Source organism: Chiloscyllium punctatum, chromosome 3 (genome assembly GCF_047496795.1).
Source record: "Chiloscyllium punctatum isolate Juve2018m chromosome 3, sChiPun1.3, whole genome shotgun sequence".
NCBI classification, from domain to species: domain Eukaryota; kingdom Metazoa; phylum Chordata; class Chondrichthyes; order Orectolobiformes; family Hemiscylliidae; genus Chiloscyllium; species Chiloscyllium punctatum.
In genome coordinates this window covers 130,565,448-130,587,866 of record NC_092741.1, presented here as the reverse complement: position 1 = coordinate 130,587,866, position 22,419 = coordinate 130,565,448, and the positions used below count along the sequence as shown (strand labels likewise).

The 22,419-nt window shown below is 39.7% G+C and overlaps 1 protein-coding gene across 2 annotated transcripts; it reads left to right on the top strand.

Moving 5' to 3' along the window:
* The first annotated feature begins 1,040 nt into the window (after positions 1-1,040).
* LOC140464976 (glutathione S-transferase alpha-4-like) lies at positions 1,041-18,616 on the top strand. 2 transcript variants are annotated; one of them, XM_072560689.1, is made up of 7 exons: positions 1,041-1,170; positions 4,276-4,378; positions 8,336-8,387; positions 9,426-9,558; positions 13,219-13,360; positions 15,383-15,514; positions 18,190-18,616. In XM_072560689.1, exons 2-7 carry the CDS (start codon positions 4,295-4,297, stop codon positions 18,310-18,312), a joined length of 666 nt encoding a protein of 221 aa, XP_072416790.1. In that variant the 5' UTR covers positions 1,041-1,170; positions 4,276-4,294; the 3' UTR covers positions 18,313-18,616. The 2 variants fall into 2 exon arrangements, with proteins under 2 accessions (XP_072416790.1, XP_072416801.1); XM_072560700.1 differs by having other exon boundaries at positions 1,108-1,166.
* Positions 18,617-22,419: the final 3,803 nt, after the last annotated feature.

The window sequence follows — 22,419 nt, the reverse complement described above, 5'->3', positions numbered from 1 at the left end:
AATGCTCTGCTCCTCTTCCCCCTTCCCTTCTGAGCAACAAGGACAGACTCTGTCAAATCCAGTAGTTGGTGATCTTTACATGTGTCAGTGGCAAGCCATTTGTGAAGCTCTTAAAGACAAATTGATGAATTTCGTAATGAGTGCTTCCAGAGAACTTAGCCTGGTCATTAGTTGTCCTTTCCTGCATGCAAATGTATTTTTAAATGAAACCGTAAATGCATAACTGTTCTCAACAATCAATACGTTCTGAGCAGTGTTTTTATACTAGAAAGAAATAATTGTTCCTGATACAAAATAATTATTTTATTGCGAGTTGCGAGATGAAAAGCGAAACCAAGTGCATAAAATTAGAAAGGATTACAAAACACGATTTCTTCAAATCTGTAATGAATTATTTCTCAGGTAGGTTTGGCCAGAATTTGTGAACTATTGTTATTAATTTCTCCTTATTCACAAAAGGCAAAATGTTGTCTTTGAAATAAGTTTAGAGTGGTGATGGAAAAGCACAGCAGATCAGGGTCCGAGGAGCAGGAAAATCCTTCAACGGGAATCTTTGAAATAGGTTATTTTTTCGGGATTATTGTGCTGCAAAAGGTGAAAGAAGAAAAATGGTCAATACCCTGACAAAAGAACGGCAGACTGCCACGTGCAGTGCCTGATTTGGATGTGTCTGAAGTCTTGGAGCTTGACTTCCCTACGTCATCCTACAAATCGTCTTGGAGGTTTGGCCTAGCAGGGGAGTGTAGCTACGTCATATACCCTAGACCGGCGGAGCGGTCCTCTTCTAGGGGGTCATCCTCTGCGACCGAGCGCTGAGCTTCGGGAGGGACGCACATGGAGCTGTGAGGGAAGGGGGACACCCGCCTAGCCAGCCAGATCAGCCGAATCAACCCTAGCGATCAATGGGGTGACAGATGTCGCAGCCAGATCGCCCTCACACCCGTAGAAATTAGAATGCAGCTTGCTATATAAACCTCTGAGATCTGTTCTACTTCTTAGTCATGGTGAAGAATTCGTTTCCCATCGGTCTTTGCAAATATGCAAATCACTTGTGTTTCTATTGGTGAAACCGACCCTACCTCCTGCGATTGCACCTTGCAACACTTGTAGCCAATATTGCTACAAACATCCCAGTATTGGAGGTGGTGAGTGAGGTTTGTCCGAACGTAGGTACTGTATGTTTTCAATTATACAAGCTCAGACTTTGGTTTTGTCTTTGTACATTTATCTTCCACTGCTCCAGACTTTTTGGGTTAAATTTCTCAGTTTAATTCTCCCTTAATTTTGCTTTCGTTAGTTCAGAGAAAATGTTGAGAGACAACTTCTGTAGATTTGCAAAGAACGCTGAAATATGCGAGTCAATGTGTTTCTTGAAATAAACATATCGTTTATCCAGACCTGCTCAATAATTTCTGCATTGTTCCGATTTTTAGCAATGTCAGCTGTATTTTAATTTTTGACTATTTGTGACTGTTCAAAGCTAGGTACAGATCCTTGAGACCAAATTCTTAGGAAAAGAAATTAAAAAGTTGGCCAAATGACAGGAGACAGAATAGTGACCAACTGTTGATTTTTGGGTTGAAAGAAGGAACATGGGGTTCCCTGGAATCGGTCCTAGGATCAGTTTTTTCCTGATTTGTATTAGTAAAAGAGACTTGGATATATTGGACACAACTTCAAGATTTCCAAATGACGAAAATGAGAAGTAAAATCAACTATGTGAAAGATATGGATTCAAGAGGGCACAGGCAAGCTGATCATATGGACAGACGCCTGAGAAACTATTTACAGGGCTACAAGGAAATGGCTCGAATAAAAACAGAAATTGCAGCATAAACTCAGCAGATCCGGCACCACCTGTTCAGAGAAAGCAGAGTTAATGTTTCAAACCCAGTGACCCTCCTCCAGACCTGATAGCACGGAAAAGGTGGTATATTTACTGAAGATAGCAGGTGGGTGGAAAGGAGTTAACGATTGGTGGAGATGGAGCCCAGAGATGACAGCTGAGCAGATGAAGTGATGGATAATGGTAAGTTGAATTGGGAATGGGAGGAAGTGGAGAGAAAGCTGATAATGGGGGCCATAAGTAGGACAAAATTGGCTGGTTTGAAAGTAGCCTGAGATGCAAAGGTGGGCAAAGGTCATTGAAGATTATGTTTAGATTTAAAGTCATTGAACTTGATAAGGCAGCAGGGTCCTTGAGCAAAATGAGATGCTGTTCTTCCAGCTTGTGCTGAAATTCACTGGAGCACAATAGTAGGCCTGAGACAGGGATGTTGGATAGGGATTATGGTGGTGCGCTGAAATGGAAGGCAACTGGAAGCATAGGGTCAAATTTACAGAAAGAACGTAGGTGTTCCACAAAGCAGTCACAGTCTGCACTTCATCTTGCCAGTGTAGCGGAGACAACATGATGAATGCTGTAGGCTAGTTTGAGTGAAATACAAGTAGATCGCAGCTTCACCTGGAAGATGAGTCTGGGACAGTGAGGAGTAGGGAGGTAAATGGGCTGGTTTTACGCCTTCTGCAAATGCGTGGATGGTTGCATTGGGAGTGTGTGGAGATATTAGGAATGGAGGAATGAACCAAGGTGGGAATGGGGGGTTGGGGGTGGGAAGGGGTTGTGGGGAGTGGTGGATTGACGATGGGGGTGGAAAGGGGCTCTGGGGATGGTGGGGGTTTGTGGGTGGGGGTGGAAGGGGGCTCTGGGGACGGTGGGGGTTTGTGTGTGGGGGTGGAAGGGGGCTCTGGGGACGGTGGGGGTTTGTGAGTGGGGGTGGAAGGGGTCTCTGGGGACAGTGGGTGTTTGTGAGTGAGGGTGGAAGGGGGCTCAGGGATGGTGGGGATTTGTGGGTGGTAGGGGCCTCTGGGGATGGTGAGGGTTTGTGTGTGGGGATAGAAGGGGGCTGTGGGGATTTGTGGGTATTGGGGGTGGGAAGGGGCTCTGGAGGTGGTGGGGGTTTATAGGTGGAGGTTGGGGGTGGGAGGGGGCTCTGGGGGTGGGGGTTGAAGGTTGTGGGTGGGGTGGTGGGGGGTTTGTGGATGGGATGGTGGGGGTGGTGGTGGTTTGTGGCTGGAGGTGGTAGGGGTTTGTGGGAGTGATGGTTGGGAGTGGAATGGGGTTGTGTGTGGGGCTGGTGAGGAATTGTGGGTGAGGGTGGTGGGTGGGGGTCCGGGCTGTGTTGGGGGCAGTGGAGGTGGACATTGATGGTCAAGAGGTGGTAGCCACAAACTGGAAATTCTGAAAATGACGTAAAACATCAGAGGAATCGTGGATGAAAGTGGATTGGGACTGTACAAGCCGAGAAATTATCAGGTCGAGATAGGAAGCGATAAGTTCCATGGCGCAGAAACACCTGTTTGTGGAGTTTAAGAAGAAACTATAAAGGGACTATGCAGGGTTGGGGACTATAAACTTGGAGGCTGTCAGAGGAAAGGTTGCCAGGTAAAATGATATTACTGACTGTAGTGGACACAATATCCTGATGTTCAATGGTGGAGGGAGGTTGGAGGAGGTGTCCCAGAACTGGCACTCAACCTCCGAATTGTAGAGATCAGTTTGTCAGATGACAATAGCCCACCTTTGGTGGACCTGAATACAAATAGCTGGGATGAGTATTGGTCTATGTGAGATGTTGCAGTGAGCTGCCAAGATGTGGGTAGAGATCCAAAAGGCTCCTTCTGAAACTAACCATTGTGTAATTTAAATGCTGTTGTGAAAGATAAAAAATAAGCTAAACCATAGAGCTGCTGGATGAAACAAGTCCGAATTTTGACCAGTTCTTCTCAGTGGTCACCTGTCTTTTCAAATCAGAGAGTGGTAATAAAGTATGCTAAATGTAAAATAGCTCTAAGTACACTTTTGACAAGCTTTTATTATTTTTTCTTTAGAAATAGATGCAAAATCATAAACAATAGGATGCAATTTTGATGAATCAAAGTAAACTATATTTAGTGGCAGTGTCATTAATTCTAATTGAAAGAATTAACTAATTTGCATTTATCTTCCAATTCTCGTGCCAATAAAAGATGTATCTTTTCTACTCTTGTGATCTAGTGTGCACTGCACAGAATGCTTCTGTCAGTGTTGCATATGACCATAGCCCTAGGTCCCAACAGTTAAATAACTTTTGGCATCATAATCCAGACTTGCATCCAAAACCAGTTCATCAGCTGCAGATTTCTGCCCCATTATTGTGTTGAGGAAGCTGATATGGGAGGAATGGATCACAGAACTGATTTCACGTTACTTTTTTCTCCTCTCCTTCATTCTAGGAAAGTAAACCAGCACAGAATGTCCAAGCCCAAGCTTCATTATTTTAATGGAAGAGGGAAAATGGAATCAATTCGCTGGCTTTTGGCAGCTGCTGGTGTTGAGGTTGTGTATAAGAAGAATTAACTGTTTTATGCATTGTATTGCAGTTAATCACTCAGCTTAAGAATATATATATTATCAGACTCAAAGTGGATATAAAGTTACTCATTCATGACCATCAAAACTAAGAGGCTATGAGTGAGTACAGGACTCGGTATACTATAATGAGCTTCCCTCCAAATTACAGCTCCAAGACAGAGGTTTTAAAGTCTTTCTGTCTGTTGAACCATTTGCAGGGTGGTTCTCTTCCAAAACTGATACCTTTAAAGTAATGTTATCATAGGGCAAACATTGTTATCCTTATATATGGCTGTAATGTGCTAACACAGACCAAAACTACATTCTCCTTCACCATCTCATTCTCCACAATCAAGGACCCCAGGTAGAAAATATTTACTCTTTTCTTTGTTTAACCTACTTTTCTAATCAACCTGTTGTGTGATTACATCTCAGGTCTCTGGCATGGGTGGGAATTAAGTCTATGTCCTTTGGTTCAGGGACTGGGACACTGCCACTGTAACACAAGAGGGCCCCTAAACAGTTACTTTTGAATGCTGGTTTCTATTAATTACAGCTGACATTTAAGGAGTTACACGTCTGAATGTTAATGCATTATACTGTGTTGTTTCCAGTCATTCACAATGGACCAAGAGGGTAAGTACATTTACAGTGATTATCATTTCTTCAGTATGGCTGTCGCACAGATGGGGCTGAGTTTTTTATCTGTTAATAGAAGGTAGGAAATCACAAAATATTGAAATGTTTTGCACTCATTTCAAATTTCAGTGCCTTCCTGACCATGCACTCTTTTTGTGTGGCACTTTTGTGGGTCAGGAATGCTTTGGGTCACAATTCTGCACAGACCTCTTCATGTTATGGGAACTTGCAATGTACAAATTGGTTGTGCTTTTCCTATATTACATTGCAACTTCATTGGCTGGATACTGTCTTAAAATGTCTGTCTTTCCATTGAGTTTGTGAATTATACTAGATGTTAGTATTTGTATCTGTCACCTACATGAAAATAACGTGAAGAAAGTAAAGGCTAAGATCCATTTAAACACTTTTAAAAGTTAAATACAATGTCTGGTATGTGGGCCAAGCCATGTATTGGGAATTTGTGCTGAGTTATCTGTCTCCAAGTTTCTAACATAGCAACGAGACACATCAGCCACAATTCTTCCAACTATTTGGTATCCAATTACACCCATGTTGCAGAAACAATGAGTTAATCTCAATTTCTTTGTAAAAAAAAATCCTGATCATGGCACTCCTGATAAGTACAGCCTGTCTCTATTGTGTTCAGTTCCAAGTTCAGAATAAAGGCAGTTCACAAACATTTTGACAGCACAAAGTCTTATTGGGGTAAATTAAAGTTTAACTCAGTAAGATTCAAACCCACATTGAGATTGCAAAAGATTCTGAATGCCCTTCATTCTGCACTTTGAACTAAATCAGTTATGGTGAGTAAATATTTGATGAAATCACTGAATGCAGTCTTACTTGTATTAACTATGGCTATTATAAGTTAGTAGAATGAAATGGGTGGCAGAGATCACAGCACATGCCTGAGGGGGTATTAGCTTGATGAATTGGACCTCCACCCACAAAGGCATTAAAGCAAGGGTGTCATCTGTCTTGTTTCGGTATCCCTGTCAAAACTTATTGCAGTTCAAAAGAGTCTCCTTACGCAATCACGCAGTTTGCTCTGCCCTGGGCCTGCCTCTATTGGTAGGTTGTATTTAGCTGCATATAATTACAACAAATCCAATTGTATACATTAAGTCATTTAAAAGCTCAAATACAATCTGTATTACTTTAGTGGTATACATAGAGTGGGATATGTTTTGTTATCTCCCTTTTCTTAAGCTTCTCTAGTGTATTGTTTTAACATTTATTTTGTAGTTGGGAGTGTAGTGCTGGAAATGCACAGCTGGTCAGGCAGCATCCGAGGAGCAGGAGAATTTATCAGGAATTCTGATGAAGGGCTATGCCCGAAACTTCGATTCTCCTGCTCCTCGGATGCTGCCTGACCTGCCGTGCGTTTCCAGCACTACACTCCCGACTCTGAGCTCAGTATCTGCAGTCCTCACTTTCTCCCACATGTATTTTGTAGCAAACATTTGTATTGTGCATTTTAAGTAGTGAACTAGTTAACTTAAATAGTTAGCTATTAGCTTTCAGGAAAGATTTCACTTCTGTAGCAGCCTGAAAGTAAAGCGAATGTTCAAGAATGGGGTCAGGACTCCTTGGGTCATGACCCCACATGCACCTCTTATGGGGTGCTGACACCATTGTGAGCCCTTTAGGAAGTTTGAATAGGGCAAGAGTGGAAGGATAAATCCTTAACCAGTGTGCAGTTCTAATAAATCTCTTCTGTACCTATCTATGCCTTGATATTCTATGTAAAGTGTGGTGCCTAGAACAAAGCACAGTTCTCCTGCTGAGGCCTAACAAGTGTTTTGTAAAGATTAAGCATAATGCCCTTGCTTTTATATTCTTTTCTTCTATTAATAAAGTCAAGAATCCCTTCTATTCTCTGAACAGCCTTCCCAATCTGTACTGCTTCTTCAGAGATTTGGGTACACACCTGGAGAGGCCTCCATCTTTGAAATTATATCACATAGTTTACCTTCCCTCTCTTCATTCCTCCTCCTACAACGTACCACACTTCACACTTGCCTGCACGAGATTTCACTTAACTGGACTGTATTTAAGTCTTCTTGAAGCTTGTTTTGGCCGGGCGTGACTATATTTTTGAGTTCTCTTTCAGCTGCAGATTTTAAAATTATGCTGTGAATAGCCAAACCCACTTTGTCAATAAGCATTGAAAAGCGGCAAAGCACTAAAGTAATTCTGTAAATGCCGATGTGTATATGTCCCGTCTGAAAAGTAACTGCCCTTCATTCAATGCCCTGTGCTATATCCATTGTCTGCAGATGCTGCATTCTGACATGTTCTCCCTCAGTGGTGATTTGCCACTCACATGAGAAGAGAGAAGAGAGAGATTTAAAAGACATAAAGGGGAGATTTTTTTGCACAGAGGGTGGTTCGCGTGTGGAATGAACTTCTTGAGGAAGTGGTGGGTGTGTGCACAATTACAATGTTTAAAAGAAATTTGGATAAGTACATGAATAAGAAAGGTTTGGAAGGATATGGGCCAGGAGCAGTCAGGTGGGCCTGGTTTAGTTTGGGATTCTGTTCGGCATGGACTTGTTGGACTGTAGGGTCTGTTTCCATGCCGTATGAGTTGATATCACTTTACCCAATGCTGTTTCAGGCTGTTTTACACCAGTTATACCAGGCTGAGGTAGTTAATATTGACCCCTGTAGGTGTTCAGTTGTCCAGTTACAAAAAAAATGAGGGAAACTCCGAAGGTGGACTTTCAGATTTCAAAGAGCTTTCTTCTCATGGAGTTAAGAGATCACTTGAAGGCATGAGGGACTTTGCTTATCACATTTACTTTAACTTGTGTGCCAATTTCTTTCTTCCAAAGTCAGGAAACCTTTGAAAGAATGTGACATGTGGTGCATTTCAACATTGTTTGAATGGTAGCTGAGGTATGAGGTTAGTTCTAACTTTGGCACTAAGAATGAAAAAGTCAAATTACCTAACTGGATGACTGCCTGTTATAAATCTGTGCTGACCTTTCATTCAGTGGGAATCAACAGAAAGAAAAATTGGTTGTGATGAGTATTAGATGATCTCACAATGAATTGATTAACAGTGGAAGAATCTTCTAATTAGGTTATATTTTATGCAGTTCCAGTATTTCAAACTAATCTTTCAACAAGGATGTGACAGTGAAAGCTGTCAGTTTTTGATGTTTGGATATAAAACTCATTCTACTGACTATACGTCCATTCAACACAGAAAAGAAACATTGAACAGCGTTGCAAAAAGAATTCTGCATGTTTGAAATATTTTATCAAGCATCTTGTACTAATTATTTATTTCAGTTTGAGGAAGAATACCTTGAGACCAGGGATCAGTATGAAAAGCTACTGAAAGGTAGGTAGTATCTATTAAAAGTGGGTTCGAAATTGGAATATTGTCTGTCTATTTGGGCATAAAATGGGTTCAAAGCATGCCAGTTTAGGAGTGGGATTTGTCACCGCTCAGTGGGGTAGCCTGATGGAAGGCAGGGCTTGCTTTCCCCAGAGTCATCACATAAGTTAAAAACGTCTTTAAAAAAATGTAGGAATCGTCAAGCTACCTGATTTTCACGCCCAGATTAGTAGAAAGCAAGGAGCTGATTTTTCTACTTCACAAGAAGCACGCTTCATTACATGTCTTTTTCTATTTTAAAAATATACTTTATTCATAAAATATCTCTGTGTACATACATATGTGGTCACAAAAGCACTTCAATTCTGTAGTTGCATAGCAAGTAAACAAACAAAACATTTGACTTTGACTGTGTCTGAAAAACCAAAGATCTCTCTTACAGATACAATACTAATATTTACGTATACTTGATCACTCAGAGTATCGACTAACTGAATGGAGCCCATTTACCTTCAATAGGAAGGCCTCAGACAATCTTCTTTCCCCACTGCGCCTTGGCGGCTGCTGCTCCAGGATTTAGTGCGACCCTCAGCACATAGTCCTGGATTCTAGGTTCAGGAAAACAACTCAACTAAATTAAATAAGCACTTTGAATTAAAACTCCAAGCTCTTTATAAAGTTCCCTTTACACTCAGACAAGCAAACATGTAAAGAAAACAACACATGAGCGGAGGGAAAACTAGGAAAACAGTTCCATAGTCTTGTTCACATAATCTGGTGAGGTCGGTGGAGGAAATTTTAGTTTAGATGGATCAATTTTGAGGGATGCTTGGCATCTGTCTTTAGGTTCAGATGAAAATCATTTTGATATCAGGAGAGGCTATGCATATTTCAGATTTGAAACTTTCTGTATTTTATCTGTATTCTTTTTTCTAATTTTTAAATTAAAATTATTTCTTTACCTGCAATGCATTATTTTTGAATATTTATGATTTTCTTGATCAGGCCTGAGACTATATTTGGTTTTGTCTTCCTCAACAGATGGAGCTCTCCTATATGAGCAGGTACCTATGGTCGAAATTGATGGGATGAAGTTAGTCCAGACCAATGCTATTCTGAACTACGTTGCAGCAAAATACAATCTTTATGGAAAAGATATCAAGGAAAGAGCGCTGTATGTCACATTTGGATAAGTCTTCTGATTTGAAAAAATTTATGTTGTTAAAAGTGAAAACTGTACCATTAATCTTACTCCAGCAATCAAGGATTTGCATATTTAGTCTAGGCCAATTACTTGTGCAATACTGAGGGAGTGCTGCATTATTCGAGATACTGACTTTAAGAATAATGTTGTAATGAAGAAATTGGTCAGGTACGGTGTTACAGTTGAAGGAGTTGAACGGACAAATCGGAAATAATCGACCGGTCTTTGAGGCAAAATATGATTTGAACAGTGCTAATCTTTACAAAGAAAGAGTTAGTAAAACAGATTAGCACAAAATGTGAGGACTAATGTGGCAGGCTATCAGTGAGGAGTTTGCACATTCTCCCTGTGTTGGCATGGGTTTCCTTCGGGTGTACCAGCTTCTTCCCACATTCCAAAGATGTGCAAGTTAAGTGGATTGTCCATGGTAGGTGCAGATTACAGGAATAGGGTAGGAAGTTTGGGCTGGGTGGGATACTTCCCAGAGGGTTGGTGTGAACTTGATGGGCTGAATGGCCTACTTCCACACTAAGGTTTCTGTGATTCTATTATTCATTTGGTCATTTGACATATTTAACCCTGCCTTGTTTAGAAAAGCAGTGTCTTATGAATTACTCTAGAATATGTGTCTCTGGCCTCCTACCTAGATGATGATAGGTCAGTGTTTGTTAGATGCATTGAGGCATTAATCCAAAGCTTGCTTATTTTGTCCCCATTTTTAAACCCTGACCCCTTGTCCCACAGTTGTGCTTTAACATGAAATTGTGATCTGTGGTAATCTTTTCAACCATGATTTGTATCTTTTCTTTCTAACATTTCCACACGTTCTCCTCTTTCTTAGGCTGCAGATTTCGCACTTGCTCAGTCTGTCGTCTCATACTTGACGTAAAGTTCTTTGTGCCCTTTGCTTCTGAACTTGTAGATTTCTCATTCCTCAGTGATCAGATCTAGATAAGGTGCAGCCTAAGCAAATCATTGTGCAGCTACATGGCAACATCATACATGTACTCCATCAATTTGTCTGTACATCTTTAAAATTTTGTTTGCACCAGAAAGAATAGCAGGCTTCTGTGCACAAAAGTGGGCCTCTTCAACATTAAAATTAGCAAGAGTGCCAATTCACCAATTTGTCCTCAATTTTCATATCTAATCAGAAAATAACAAACCATTGTTGCAACACAAAAATCAATATCTGATTTCTGCAAAATGTTCATTTAATGCTGTCAGTTTTTCTGTCCTTAAGTATGTTTTGCAGCAATTTGTGATTGTATTCAGCTTGGAAAAGCAATGACAATTACTTCCTTGGCAACATTTTGTGATGAGGAAATTTACACTTGCCTGTAAGAACCACATGAAAAAAAATGGTCATAAGACTGAAGCTGTTTTGTTCTTTCTAATTTCATTTGTCAAGTTTATCTTTTCACAAAGGAAAGGGGTGTTCTTCTCTGTCTGCAGCTCAAAACTGATTTGTTTATTTCACTGAGTATTCATAACAGTGACCGCATGTATCAATCAAAAGACACATGGGGGCTGCGAAAGGGGAAACTCATGGGTAGAACAATATGGGTGATTTCACTGAGTTTCCTATTACCTGCCCCACCCAACGTTCCTAGTGCTATCACTCACTCCTGCCTGCTGTCGCCACATTATTGACATTAGGTATGGCCTGTTGAGAATTGGGCCTAAATTGTTGAATCATAGAATAACACAGCACAGATGTCAATGATGTAGCTGTGCTGGAACAGCCTGGCTAGGGGAGTGCAAGTCTTTGATACTATAGCTGGGATATTATCAGAGTCTGTAGCCTTCACTGTACGCAGTGTCTTCAATAATTTCTGGACATCACATGAAGTGTATCAAATTGGCCAAAGTCCGGCATTAACAATGCTAGGGATCTCAAGCCAAAGTCAAGACGGATCATCTAAGTGGCACTTCTGGTTGAAGATGACACATTATTCAGTCTTCTCTTTTGAGGATGTTTTTGGGTCTTTTTTATAAGACCATAAGACATGGGAGCAGAAGTTAGGCCATTCAGCCCATCGAGTCTGCTCTGCCGTTCATTCATGGCTGATAAGTTTTTCAACCCTATTTTCTCGCTTTCTTCCTGTAACCTTTGATCCCCTTGGTAATCAAGAACCTGTTTATCTCTGTTTTAAATATACACAATGACCTGGCTTCCATACCAGGTTGCAATAAATGGCACAGATTTCCTCCTGTTAGTTGTTTGATTATACCCCATCGTTCACAAGATGTGAATTGATCTGGTCTATTGTTTCGTTTTCTCTACCGAACACTGCCTCGGCTGTTTAATTGTCAGGTATTCTGTTTTGTAAATTCACCTCGTGTTTTGGGTGTTGCTCCTGGCATGTCCTCATTAAAACTGGGATTGGGAGGAGGCAGGAGGGATACCCTGTCATGTCTGTTAGTTGTAAGCTCTTTGTTCTGGGATAATACTTAGAAATATTTTGTGCATTTTCCCTCTTGCTTCTATATGTCTTTAGTATGGTGACCAGAATGTGCATAGTGTTCTAATTACAGTCTGATCAGATAAAAGTTTATATCCTTTGTAAGTTTAAGATAAATTTGCCACTGTTGAGTTCTATACACCTTAAAATAATTCCCAGAGATTTGTGAACATTTTTAATTCCCTTGTTTTTAATAACTTACCTTATCCAATTTTTTTGCCATTCTACCCCAGTCAACAGCTGCTTTTTTCTAAAATGGAGTGATGTTTCTATTTTACCAAATGAATGAATCAGCCTTCATTGACTGTCTGTGCAGCGTTTGCACATTCTCCCCATGTCTGCATGGGTTTCCTCTGGGTCTTCTGGTTTCCTCCCACAGTCTGAAGATGTGCGGGTCAGGTGGATTGGCCATTCTGAATTGCCCGTAGTGTCTAGGGATGTGCACGGTCAGTGGGTTAGCCATGGGAACACAGGATTACAGGGAAGAATAGATTGGGGAAGAATGATTAGATTACATTACATTACAGTGTGGAAACAGGCCCTTTGGCCCAATAAGTCCACACCGACCCGCCACCCACCCATACCCCTACATTTGCCCCTTACCTAACACTAGGGGCAATTTAGCATGGCCAATTCACCTGACCTGCACATCTTTGGACTGTGGGAGGAAACCGGAGCACCCGGAGGAAACCCACGCAGACACGGGGAGAACTTGCAAACTCCACACAGTCAGTCACCTGAGGCGGGAAATGAACCCGGGTCTCTGGCGCTGTGAGGCAGCAGTGCTAACCACTGTGCCACCGTGCCGTCTGTATAGGATGCTGTTTGGAGGGGCAGTGTGGACTTGATGAATCAAATGGCCTTCTTCTGTACTATAGGGATTATATGATTCCGTGAAACTCGATGCCTAATGTTGGGCCTTGTACTGTTGAAAAAGTGTTTGTTATAATAGTGAAATGTGTATCTCTGAAGATTATCCATATTGTAGTTAGGGTGCATTGAAGCAAGTTTGGGAAAGCTGGACCGATTTTAAACAAGTCAACACAGGAGCACGTACTCTGTAACAAAGAAATCATCTTGTTTAATGGCAAATAAGAGTAGACAATCTGGCAAAAAATTTCAGTAATTATGGTTACATACTTGTACATGTTTTTTTTTATCACAGAATTGACATGTATGCAGAGGGAGCCAGAGATCTGATGACACTTGTGATGCGTCATCCATTTCTTCCTTCAGAGCAAAAGGACAGTGACCTAACACAGATAAATAACAAGGCCAAAAATAGATATTTCCCAGCATTTGAAAAGGTACGTCAGTGTTACACTAGCTACAATGTTAATCAAGATGAACCTAATCTCATTTTGACTTCTTTGTTTGGCACTGTTTGCAACATGGACAACTATGCGTGCACATTCATTCGGGAACATTTGCGTGCACGCTCATTCGGGTCCATGTACGTGCACGCTCATTTAGGAATGTGTTTATTCATAGTTCCAAACACAGTATATCATCACTTAGACCTTATGTGTGGACATCATGGTCAAACACAATTCTGCACATGTGCAGGAAAGCATGTGGAATTTTTGAGCTGCAGTTCAGTGTTGGGGAGAGAGGAAAGGGGACAGGGAATCCTTGGGAGTAAGGAAGGGAGAGAGAACAGGGAATGGGGAATCTCCCAGAGTGATGAAGGAAGTAATCTTAGAAGGTGTGGGATGAGGGTGGTTAAAATGAGGGCCCAGGAGTTGTGAGAACCCCCACCCCCCTTTCCCTTCCACACATCCCCGTGCCAGCTCTCTCTTCTGCCACCATCTGAAACATTCTGTTCTCTCCTGGCTCCCTATCTCTCCCTGTCCTGATTTCTATCCCTATGACTCCTGAAATCTATGGGGGATCTCTGATGGCTGGTGCCTGCAATTGCGGCCTTTTTTGTGTTCTTTTCTGGGATGTGAACATCACTGGCAGTCGCAGCATTTGTTGGCAAACCCTAAATGGCCTTGAAATGAGTGGACCATGAGGCAATTTCTGAGGGCAGTAAATCCCATTGTGTGTGTAATGAATCACATGTAGGCCAGACCAGGTATGGATACAGATTTCCTTCGCTATAGGACATGAATGAACCAAATGTGTTTTTACATCAATTGATGTTCATCATTACTGAGACTATGCAACTAACTTCAATTCTAGATTTTAACTGAAGTTACATTGTCTGCTATGGTGGGTTGAAACCCATATGCTCAGAGAATCAGCCAGGCCTCTGGATTGTTAATCCAATGACATTATTTGTCACCATTATCCCATCTGTCTGACTGTCTTGCACAAATCACATACTATCATTACTGGAAAAAAGGATTAGAAAGGCATTCCAATGAGACAGAGATCCAGAGGACTGATAGGCAAATGATTGGAGGAGGTGAAGTAACCTTAGTGAATAACGATAAAATTATATAAATGATTAGAGAGAAGATGGCACTGGAGAATTGAGTAGAATTAAAGAATACTAAATAGTATTTAAGACTCTAGTAGTGGTTATGTATGGGTAGCAGTAGTGAAGTGGCAGAATACAGAGACTTAGACATGCATATTGTCAAGACAAAGTGCTTTCGTTGGTATGATGGTTGTGTCATGTCTGCAAGGATAATTGGGAAATGGCTTTTGTAACATGGGCTTGATTTTAAAAGTGAATGGACATTGAGCCCTCTCAAAATAGTTGCCATCAGGTAAGTTCTATTTGTGATTTCAGAACAGGCAGAGATATCAGGCTGAATCCTCCTATATTATGGCCAGGTGTCATTTTTGTGTTTCCCTTTGTGAAGCTTGGTGATTTTCTTTTCTTGCACAATGTCCCACTATACACATCATTAATGAGACAATATTATTCCACGGTGCTGCTCTCGTTGTTTGTGTGACTACTGTGGCAGAAGTGCCTCCTGCTGAGCAGAACTTCTAGCTTAAAACGCCATTGATGCTTTATCCAAATCCCAGCTGCACACCAGTTCAAAATGCTGCAAGTCAGGAACAAACATTCCAAAACTATTGCCAGTCACATTACTGAGAAAGGGAAGCTGGCACCCAGCTTCACTGATAGGAGCCCTGGAGTTCCCCTGGTTGGGTTGGTGAAGAGGACGGTACGACTGGAAAGTTGCAACATCAAAAGTCTACATTTGGTAAATGATGTGTTCACCCAATTCGTATTCCTTAGAAAAGGATATCAAAGAAGTCCTGCCTCGTTTGTTACAGAACAACTTCGTCAGCTGTCCAACAATAAGCTCTCAGCATCCAAGTTTATTTGCATGTTTAATATAAAATCTTTATTTGTTTTCAACTTGTAGGTTCTCAAGAGTAGTCAAACTGGATATCTGGTTGGTAACCAGCTCAGTGTTGCTGATGTACACTTGCTTGAGGCTATCTTGATGATTGAAGACAACGCATCCCAAGTTCTGTCAGAGTTCCCTCATCTGCAGGTAGGCTTTACATATTCAGTCAGAAAGTCTTCATCACAAAGGGACTTGACAGAAAGACTATGAATGCACTAAATGTGAAAAAAACCTAAGGTTAGAAAGGACTGTGAAACTTATTCTGCTTTCCAGAGTAAAATAAAATATGTTCAGATTGATATGGTTACTCTGCAGAATTAATATTTTTGAATATGCGTCTTGAGTTTGCACATGTTGTTAAGTGTTTTATTGATGCAGGAACTGAAAGAGTGAACATGTATTCTCTGGAATTCTTCAGACTGTCTCTGGAAGCTCCACTGAACTTTCAATTAGTAAAGAGTTCAGAGTCATGTCCTTTGGCCACTAGCACAGCCGAACCCTTTAGCGACCTGTGAGCACCACAGGGGCTGGGGTTCATCATCACTCCGGATGCTGCTAATATTTTGGTTGGATTTTGATATGTTTCCATTCTAATTTTCATAAACATTTGATTTGTTTTTGTCACAGTACCATACCAGTGGCTGTCTAACCATTTTAAAGTTAGTACAGTCTCTTCCTTGCCTTTGGCACCTCTTTAGGTCAGAATCCAATTTAGTAGACCTATCGTAAAAGTGAGGTTTGGGGCTGGGAGCTCACCTTGCCTGCCTTATTTAAATGCAAAGGACTAGTTTTTAACCTACAGGAGCACACAGGATCAGGAGTGGACAGAGGATTAGAACAGAGAAAATTATCAGCTTGTTAGAAAGCCTGCTTCAAACCACCGAATTATGCAATTCATTGTAATGTGTTCGGTTGTGTGCAAGTAAACCCCTCAGGGAAACTGGCCTGCCAATTAACATATGTTAATCACTCAATTATTGCAATATTGACTTTTGTTTTGAACCTGAAATTCAAGTTCATGGGTTTCACAGTTTTGTGGACCTTGCTAGTAAAAGCAAACAAAACGCACGGTAACACTTCAATAGACTGAAACCGTGTTAGGAAAAATATGCCAGTAAATACTATTATGATAGGAGCGAAAATTGACTATTAATATTCAACTTCCATCATTCTACTTTAATACCCAAGATTTCTGTAGCCTAAAAAGTGTTTTTAACAAGGACAAATATCCACCTAAAATGGTTGCTGTAATAATCTGCCTGGCTTGAGTCAAGCTGAACGACCCCATCTGTAAACAAAGGTCAGTTGGACCTGGAGTTAACATCATTGTGAAAAGACACAGATCTCAACTCCTGACTGATGCACAGCTTTTCAGAAGCTTGGAGCATGTAGCTTGAGAAAACAATACAGATCCGGGAATTTACACCCTCTGCTTCCGAGGAGGGGAGCAAAGGAAAAATGGATTTGTGAGCAAGGACTGGAAGACATTGTTCAGCCCCAAGCTCAGACATAGTTGGTGAAAAGCAATTTGAAGTAACAGCAACTGAGGACCCTAGGACATCTGTAGATTTATCATTATGGAGGAAATAAGGCAGAAGATAAACAATTGGACTCCGCTCGTTTCATTCTTCCATCTCATAGATTCTAAGAAAACTTTAACCTGTGACTGTCTTAGCTGTCTGTAGGAAAATACCCTCACCCCCTTCCCCATTCTTGGTAAGCTCATTAGCTGCCTCTGTATGTGTGCTTGTTATCGTGTGTTTTTTGGGTAATAAAGCTGCACTCTTTATTACTCAAGGAACCTTTTGGAATTGATTCTCCTTTTTGATCTAGTTAATGAGGTTTAATTGAAGTATGATAGCTACATGTTCAATGCAATGTTAAAAAAAATCAATATTTCTTGCGGTTGGTCGAGAGGGAGTCAACAAAACGGATCTGTGTCTCCTCACACCTTGTCATAACTGTACTGAGAATTTAATCTGCTTATGGGAAAGACTTTCTCTTTGTACTTATAGTCTTTCAGCACTTTATACACTTTAGAGGTCTCAACTCCACTTTGAAGGTTTGATAGTCTGGCCTCCGCTTTGGAACTCTGATCTATAAAAATGAATTTCATTGAAAATAAGATAATCCACTAGAAGGCGGTCGAAACAAACAATCTGACAGGAAAACCTTAAAATCAGAACATAGCCAATGAACCTGAAAATAAGATATGGAGGTGTCACAAAGGACTGACAAGGTACAAGATTGGCAAAACTATGGTAGTGTTACACAAATGTTAACTCAATCAGGTAGAAATGAAAGTGAATCACCAACCAGTACTATTTATTTGCCTTTTGAAGTTGTATAATTGAGTTAAATCTTTTCTTTTCAGACGATCACATTGAGATATGACTAAAATTCAGGACATTTCACATTTTGGTGTATGGTATCCATAATACCATAAGCCTTTATGTTGTATAAATCTAACAACTTAGTTGCAAGTTATGGAGTCAGATTATGGAAGTTTTCTTTTAAAATTGGAACACCCAGCATTATTCTCTCTCCCTATCTTTGTTAGTGTGATATTGTTGAAGAATTATATAAAGCTCTTGCCTATTTATTTTAATGGGTTGAAACCTTGGTCGTCTTCATCACATTATTGCATATTAGTATTGTGAAAGTACTCATAGATATTTATATTCATGTATGCACATGCACGCACGCACACACCTTCAATTCAAATGTCTATTTGAGATATGCCAGTAATGTGCCTTGCTGATCAGCTTGTGCTGCTGAAGAGTAGCTGGGCCTAATAAGAGTCTTTCAATGTTTATTTCTAGAAATTCAAGTTGAAAATCAGCAATATCCCAAGAATTCAGAAGTTCCTGCAACCGGGCAGCCCCAGAAAGCCACCACCAGATGATCATTACGTTAAAGTTGCAAAAGAAGTTCTCAGATTTTGAGAGGAATGTTATGAGCTGCACATCTCAAAGCTGAATTCCAATTTTAAAGATAAATTGTCTTTAAGTTAAATTCCAAAGCATGTGATGATCATATTGCACTAAATAAAGGTCAAATCATCATAATTTTGACATTTTAGATTTCAATCTGCATTCATGGCTGATAAGTATTTTTATTTCTCTGAATAATTCCAAGCTTATCTTGTAAAAACAAATTTAATGATTTCATTTCTGAACTTCAGATTAAAATGTTGAAAAATGGCTGTTTAATGGCAGGAGTAAAATCTATAAACAAAGTATGAAAATGGTGTTTTGTCATTTGTATTATTTAGCAATGTTCAGTGTCATTTTCTAACTGAAGGACTTTACCATAGAATACCATAGAATCCCTACAGTGTGGAAACAGGCCATTTGGCCCAACAAGTCCACACCGACCCTCCGAAAAGTACCCCACCCTGACCCATTCCCCTATCCCATAACTCTACATTTCCCCTGACGAATGCACCTAACCTACACATCCCTGAACATTATGGGCAATTTAGCATGGCCAATTCACCTAACCTGCACATCTTTGGATGGTGGGAGGAAACCGGAGCACCCAGAGGAAACCCACGCAGGCAGGGAGAGAATACGTGAACACCATACAGACAGTCGCCTTGTGACTGGAATCAGTCCCGGATCCCTGGCGTTGAGGTGCAGTGCTAACCACTGGGCCACCATGCCACCCGCCAGTGAACAGTCAGTGAAGTTTGACTGGTCAATTAATTGTCTTGCATACAAAGCAACCAGAAAGTTGGAATGAAACATTAAAATGAAATAACCTAATGCAATCATGAAATACAGAATGTTTTAAGAGCAAATAAAACTTCCAAGTTAACTCTGGATAAATGTGTTAAGTTTCTGTTCTCATTTGAGAGAGCAGCATATTGGGATGGACAGGAGATTGGCTAGCTAACTGTTAGCATATATGGGTTATTTCCAGTGGACAAGGCATAACAAGTTGTAGTAACATATGTCTTTCTTTCACTCCAGAAAATTTATAATTGGCTTGTACTATTTTTTGATTGAAGTGTGATTTGGTGTACATGCAAATGCCTACAAAGAATTTTAAATCTTGGTTGCAGCCAACATTGATATATTGACCACCAGGTTTTTCGCTATGACTTTGCAACTGCTTTTAGCAAGGAAGAAAATGCTGTCAAAAGACTCATTTAGTAACTTTATCATGCCTCTGCTTCGTGCATAAATCTTCCTTTTATTCGCTAACTTGACTTACACCTCCTCTAATTTCTCAAAGAAGGACAAATTCCTTTGCCTAACAAGAATCAAGGGGTAGATGGGCACGCAGAATTTGAAACACTAACAGATCAGCCACAATCTTCATGAATGGCAAGCAGGTAAAAGGGGTCAAGTGACCTACTTGTACTATTGGTTTATGAAACTGGGTTCATCACTAATATTTCTAAAACTGACAGTAAATTCCAGAGACGGTACATGTGCAGTTGTGGAAATGTAGAAATTACAAGGTGAAGTGTTGAGAACCCATATCACTTTCTTTAAATTGTAATCAAAATAGAAATCATTCCACTCCCACTCACGCTTTTGGTCTTGCTATAAATACACTTAAACAAATCTTGCATCTTGTTGACAATGTGTAACCGCATTTTAACTGCATATTAAAGCTCTTACTGCTAAACTGTCCCCAAAACGATAATTTCTATTTGATGACTTCTCAGTAATAGATCCTGCTAAACATTAAGAAGTTCCATATTGATATGATAAGTTAGTGTCAACTGTTATTGCATTTAATTCATCAATTGTCAAATTTGAAAATTAAGAAGTGAAGTAACTTACAAGAATATTTGCTTAACGACATCACTTTCCTTGGAGGCTTGGAAAACTACTGACTTTGACAGCAAATTGATGTTGGGAAAGGGGAAATCTGCAGAGATCGCTAGATCTTTGCAGGTAGTTTTCTTCAATGTTATATCAGGGTGCCATTGGGTCACTACAGACCACAAACTCCAGTCTTCTATTTAAAAGCAGAAAAATTCAACCAAGTGCATTTAGGAATTATGAAAGGTTTACACCTCGCTATCTGGTGGGAATCATTACAAAGGGATTCTTTCAGAGTCCATGTATTTCAGTTAAACATTTACTATAAAAATTAAATATCAAATCAAATATACAAATCAAGTAGTCTAAATGGCTCAAAACACATTAAAATACACTTCAAGATTGCTGAAAAATTTGTACCCAGATCATAAAATTTGGGCAGAGGAAAATAAAAATACATGATTTTAGAAAAAAACTTTAATTACTGTAATATTTCTACACTGCCGCAAACAGCTGCCTATTCACTTTTACACCATGTTAAAAACATGTTTTGAAAATAAAATTCTGCTTCAACTCTTCATTTAGAAACATCAGTAAATAAGTAAACACAAGTTAATAAGAAACAAAGTGTTGCATTTGACTGGTCAAAATTCTCCAAAGTCCACTTGTGCAATCCTACAGATTTCAGCAACCAGCCATTTCATTCTATATAGAAAACCCATATTGGTATTTATATATACTCTCCCTTCTTGCAGCTTGCAAAACTATTCTATTATAATACTTAGAATACAGCAGCTAATATGATGATACACCATATGATGTAAATTATGCACATTTCCCTATGGAACAGTGGACTGTCAATCATAAAAATATGATCTAGTAAATAGCAATGTTAACCACTGTATACAGTTGTGCATTATAAGTGACTATTCAAATACTAAATCAATTACGCAACCAAACCCATCCATTTGACATAATTTAAATAATGTTATTTATAACTCGTTTTAAAATTATAATAAGTAAACTCAAATAGGTGAGCAATGAATTACACAAAACTATTTTTGTCAGTCAGTAACGCAATGATAATTCCCAATATTCTATAAAGCAAAAGATTTGACAGCTGATTATATTTGTGGTGCAAAGGAATACCTGTTGTCAATGAAGGAGCATTTGGTTCATGGAAGTGTCACTTTGAATTATAAAATTTATAAAAATTTCCCATAAAATGGGTGGACCACTAAAATATGTTTCTGACTCAGTCACATTTTTCTCAGCAGGTTTAAAATCACATAATATCTCTATTCCATAATTTATGGGGTTGGGCTAATTCACACTATTTAACTCTTAGACTGAACAGTACACACTTCCACTGAAATTCAGTATTTGTTTTGCACGATGCCTGCCCTAGGTTTACTATCAATGGCATTTTCAAAAACAGACAATGAAAACAAAAATAACAATGTGATACAGAATAATTCACTCATATGCCAAAGTGATGCACAGAAAACCCAAGGCTGTAAAGAGTTTAATATGTCAATCATTTTCACTATTAATTTTATTGTGGTATATGATTCTCCTGTATAACAGTTGGTAGCTTATTGTTCTAGTATGTAATTTAATGAAATGGACAAGGTGCCCAACTAATTTTTCTTTAAATGCAAGACTGAAAATTACTTCAAAATAATTTATTTGATCTTTATGCTAATTCTGTACCTCTCTTTTTCTGAAAATTACAGAAGTTAGTATCTGTAGTTGTGTAATGCAAGTCGTATTTTCTCTTAATAAAGCAAAATCCATTGTTTAGAATAAGCTTTGAAAGTTTCAATAAAAAGACTCTTTAAGTCCCCTGAGCCTTTTGCCTTTGCGTTTATTCCAGGATCAGATTGTTATCCATTTCAGTTTTTGACTGTCAGCCAGAGTGGAACACTTATACTACTGTTGCACTCTGCCAAGTCTAACCAGTATTAAATTCAGAGAAGTTAACTCCTTCGTACACACATTTGCACATTAGAGCTAAAAAGGTAGGGCTGGCAAGTCTGTAACTGACTTTGTCGGTATGGGGAAGGTTTTGAAATTTGTACTGAGGAACTTCAAGCAGGGCATTCTTTGTGCGGTGGTTAAGGCAAAAATCATTCAGGGAATTTGAACAGGAGGTATTTGGAAAGGTAAGTGTGGACTTAGGTGCCATTCGTGGAGTCTAGGCTGAATTTTATACCCTTGAGTGCAGAATGGGGATGGAGAGCTTGAGATTCTTTATTTTAAAGATGTACCCTT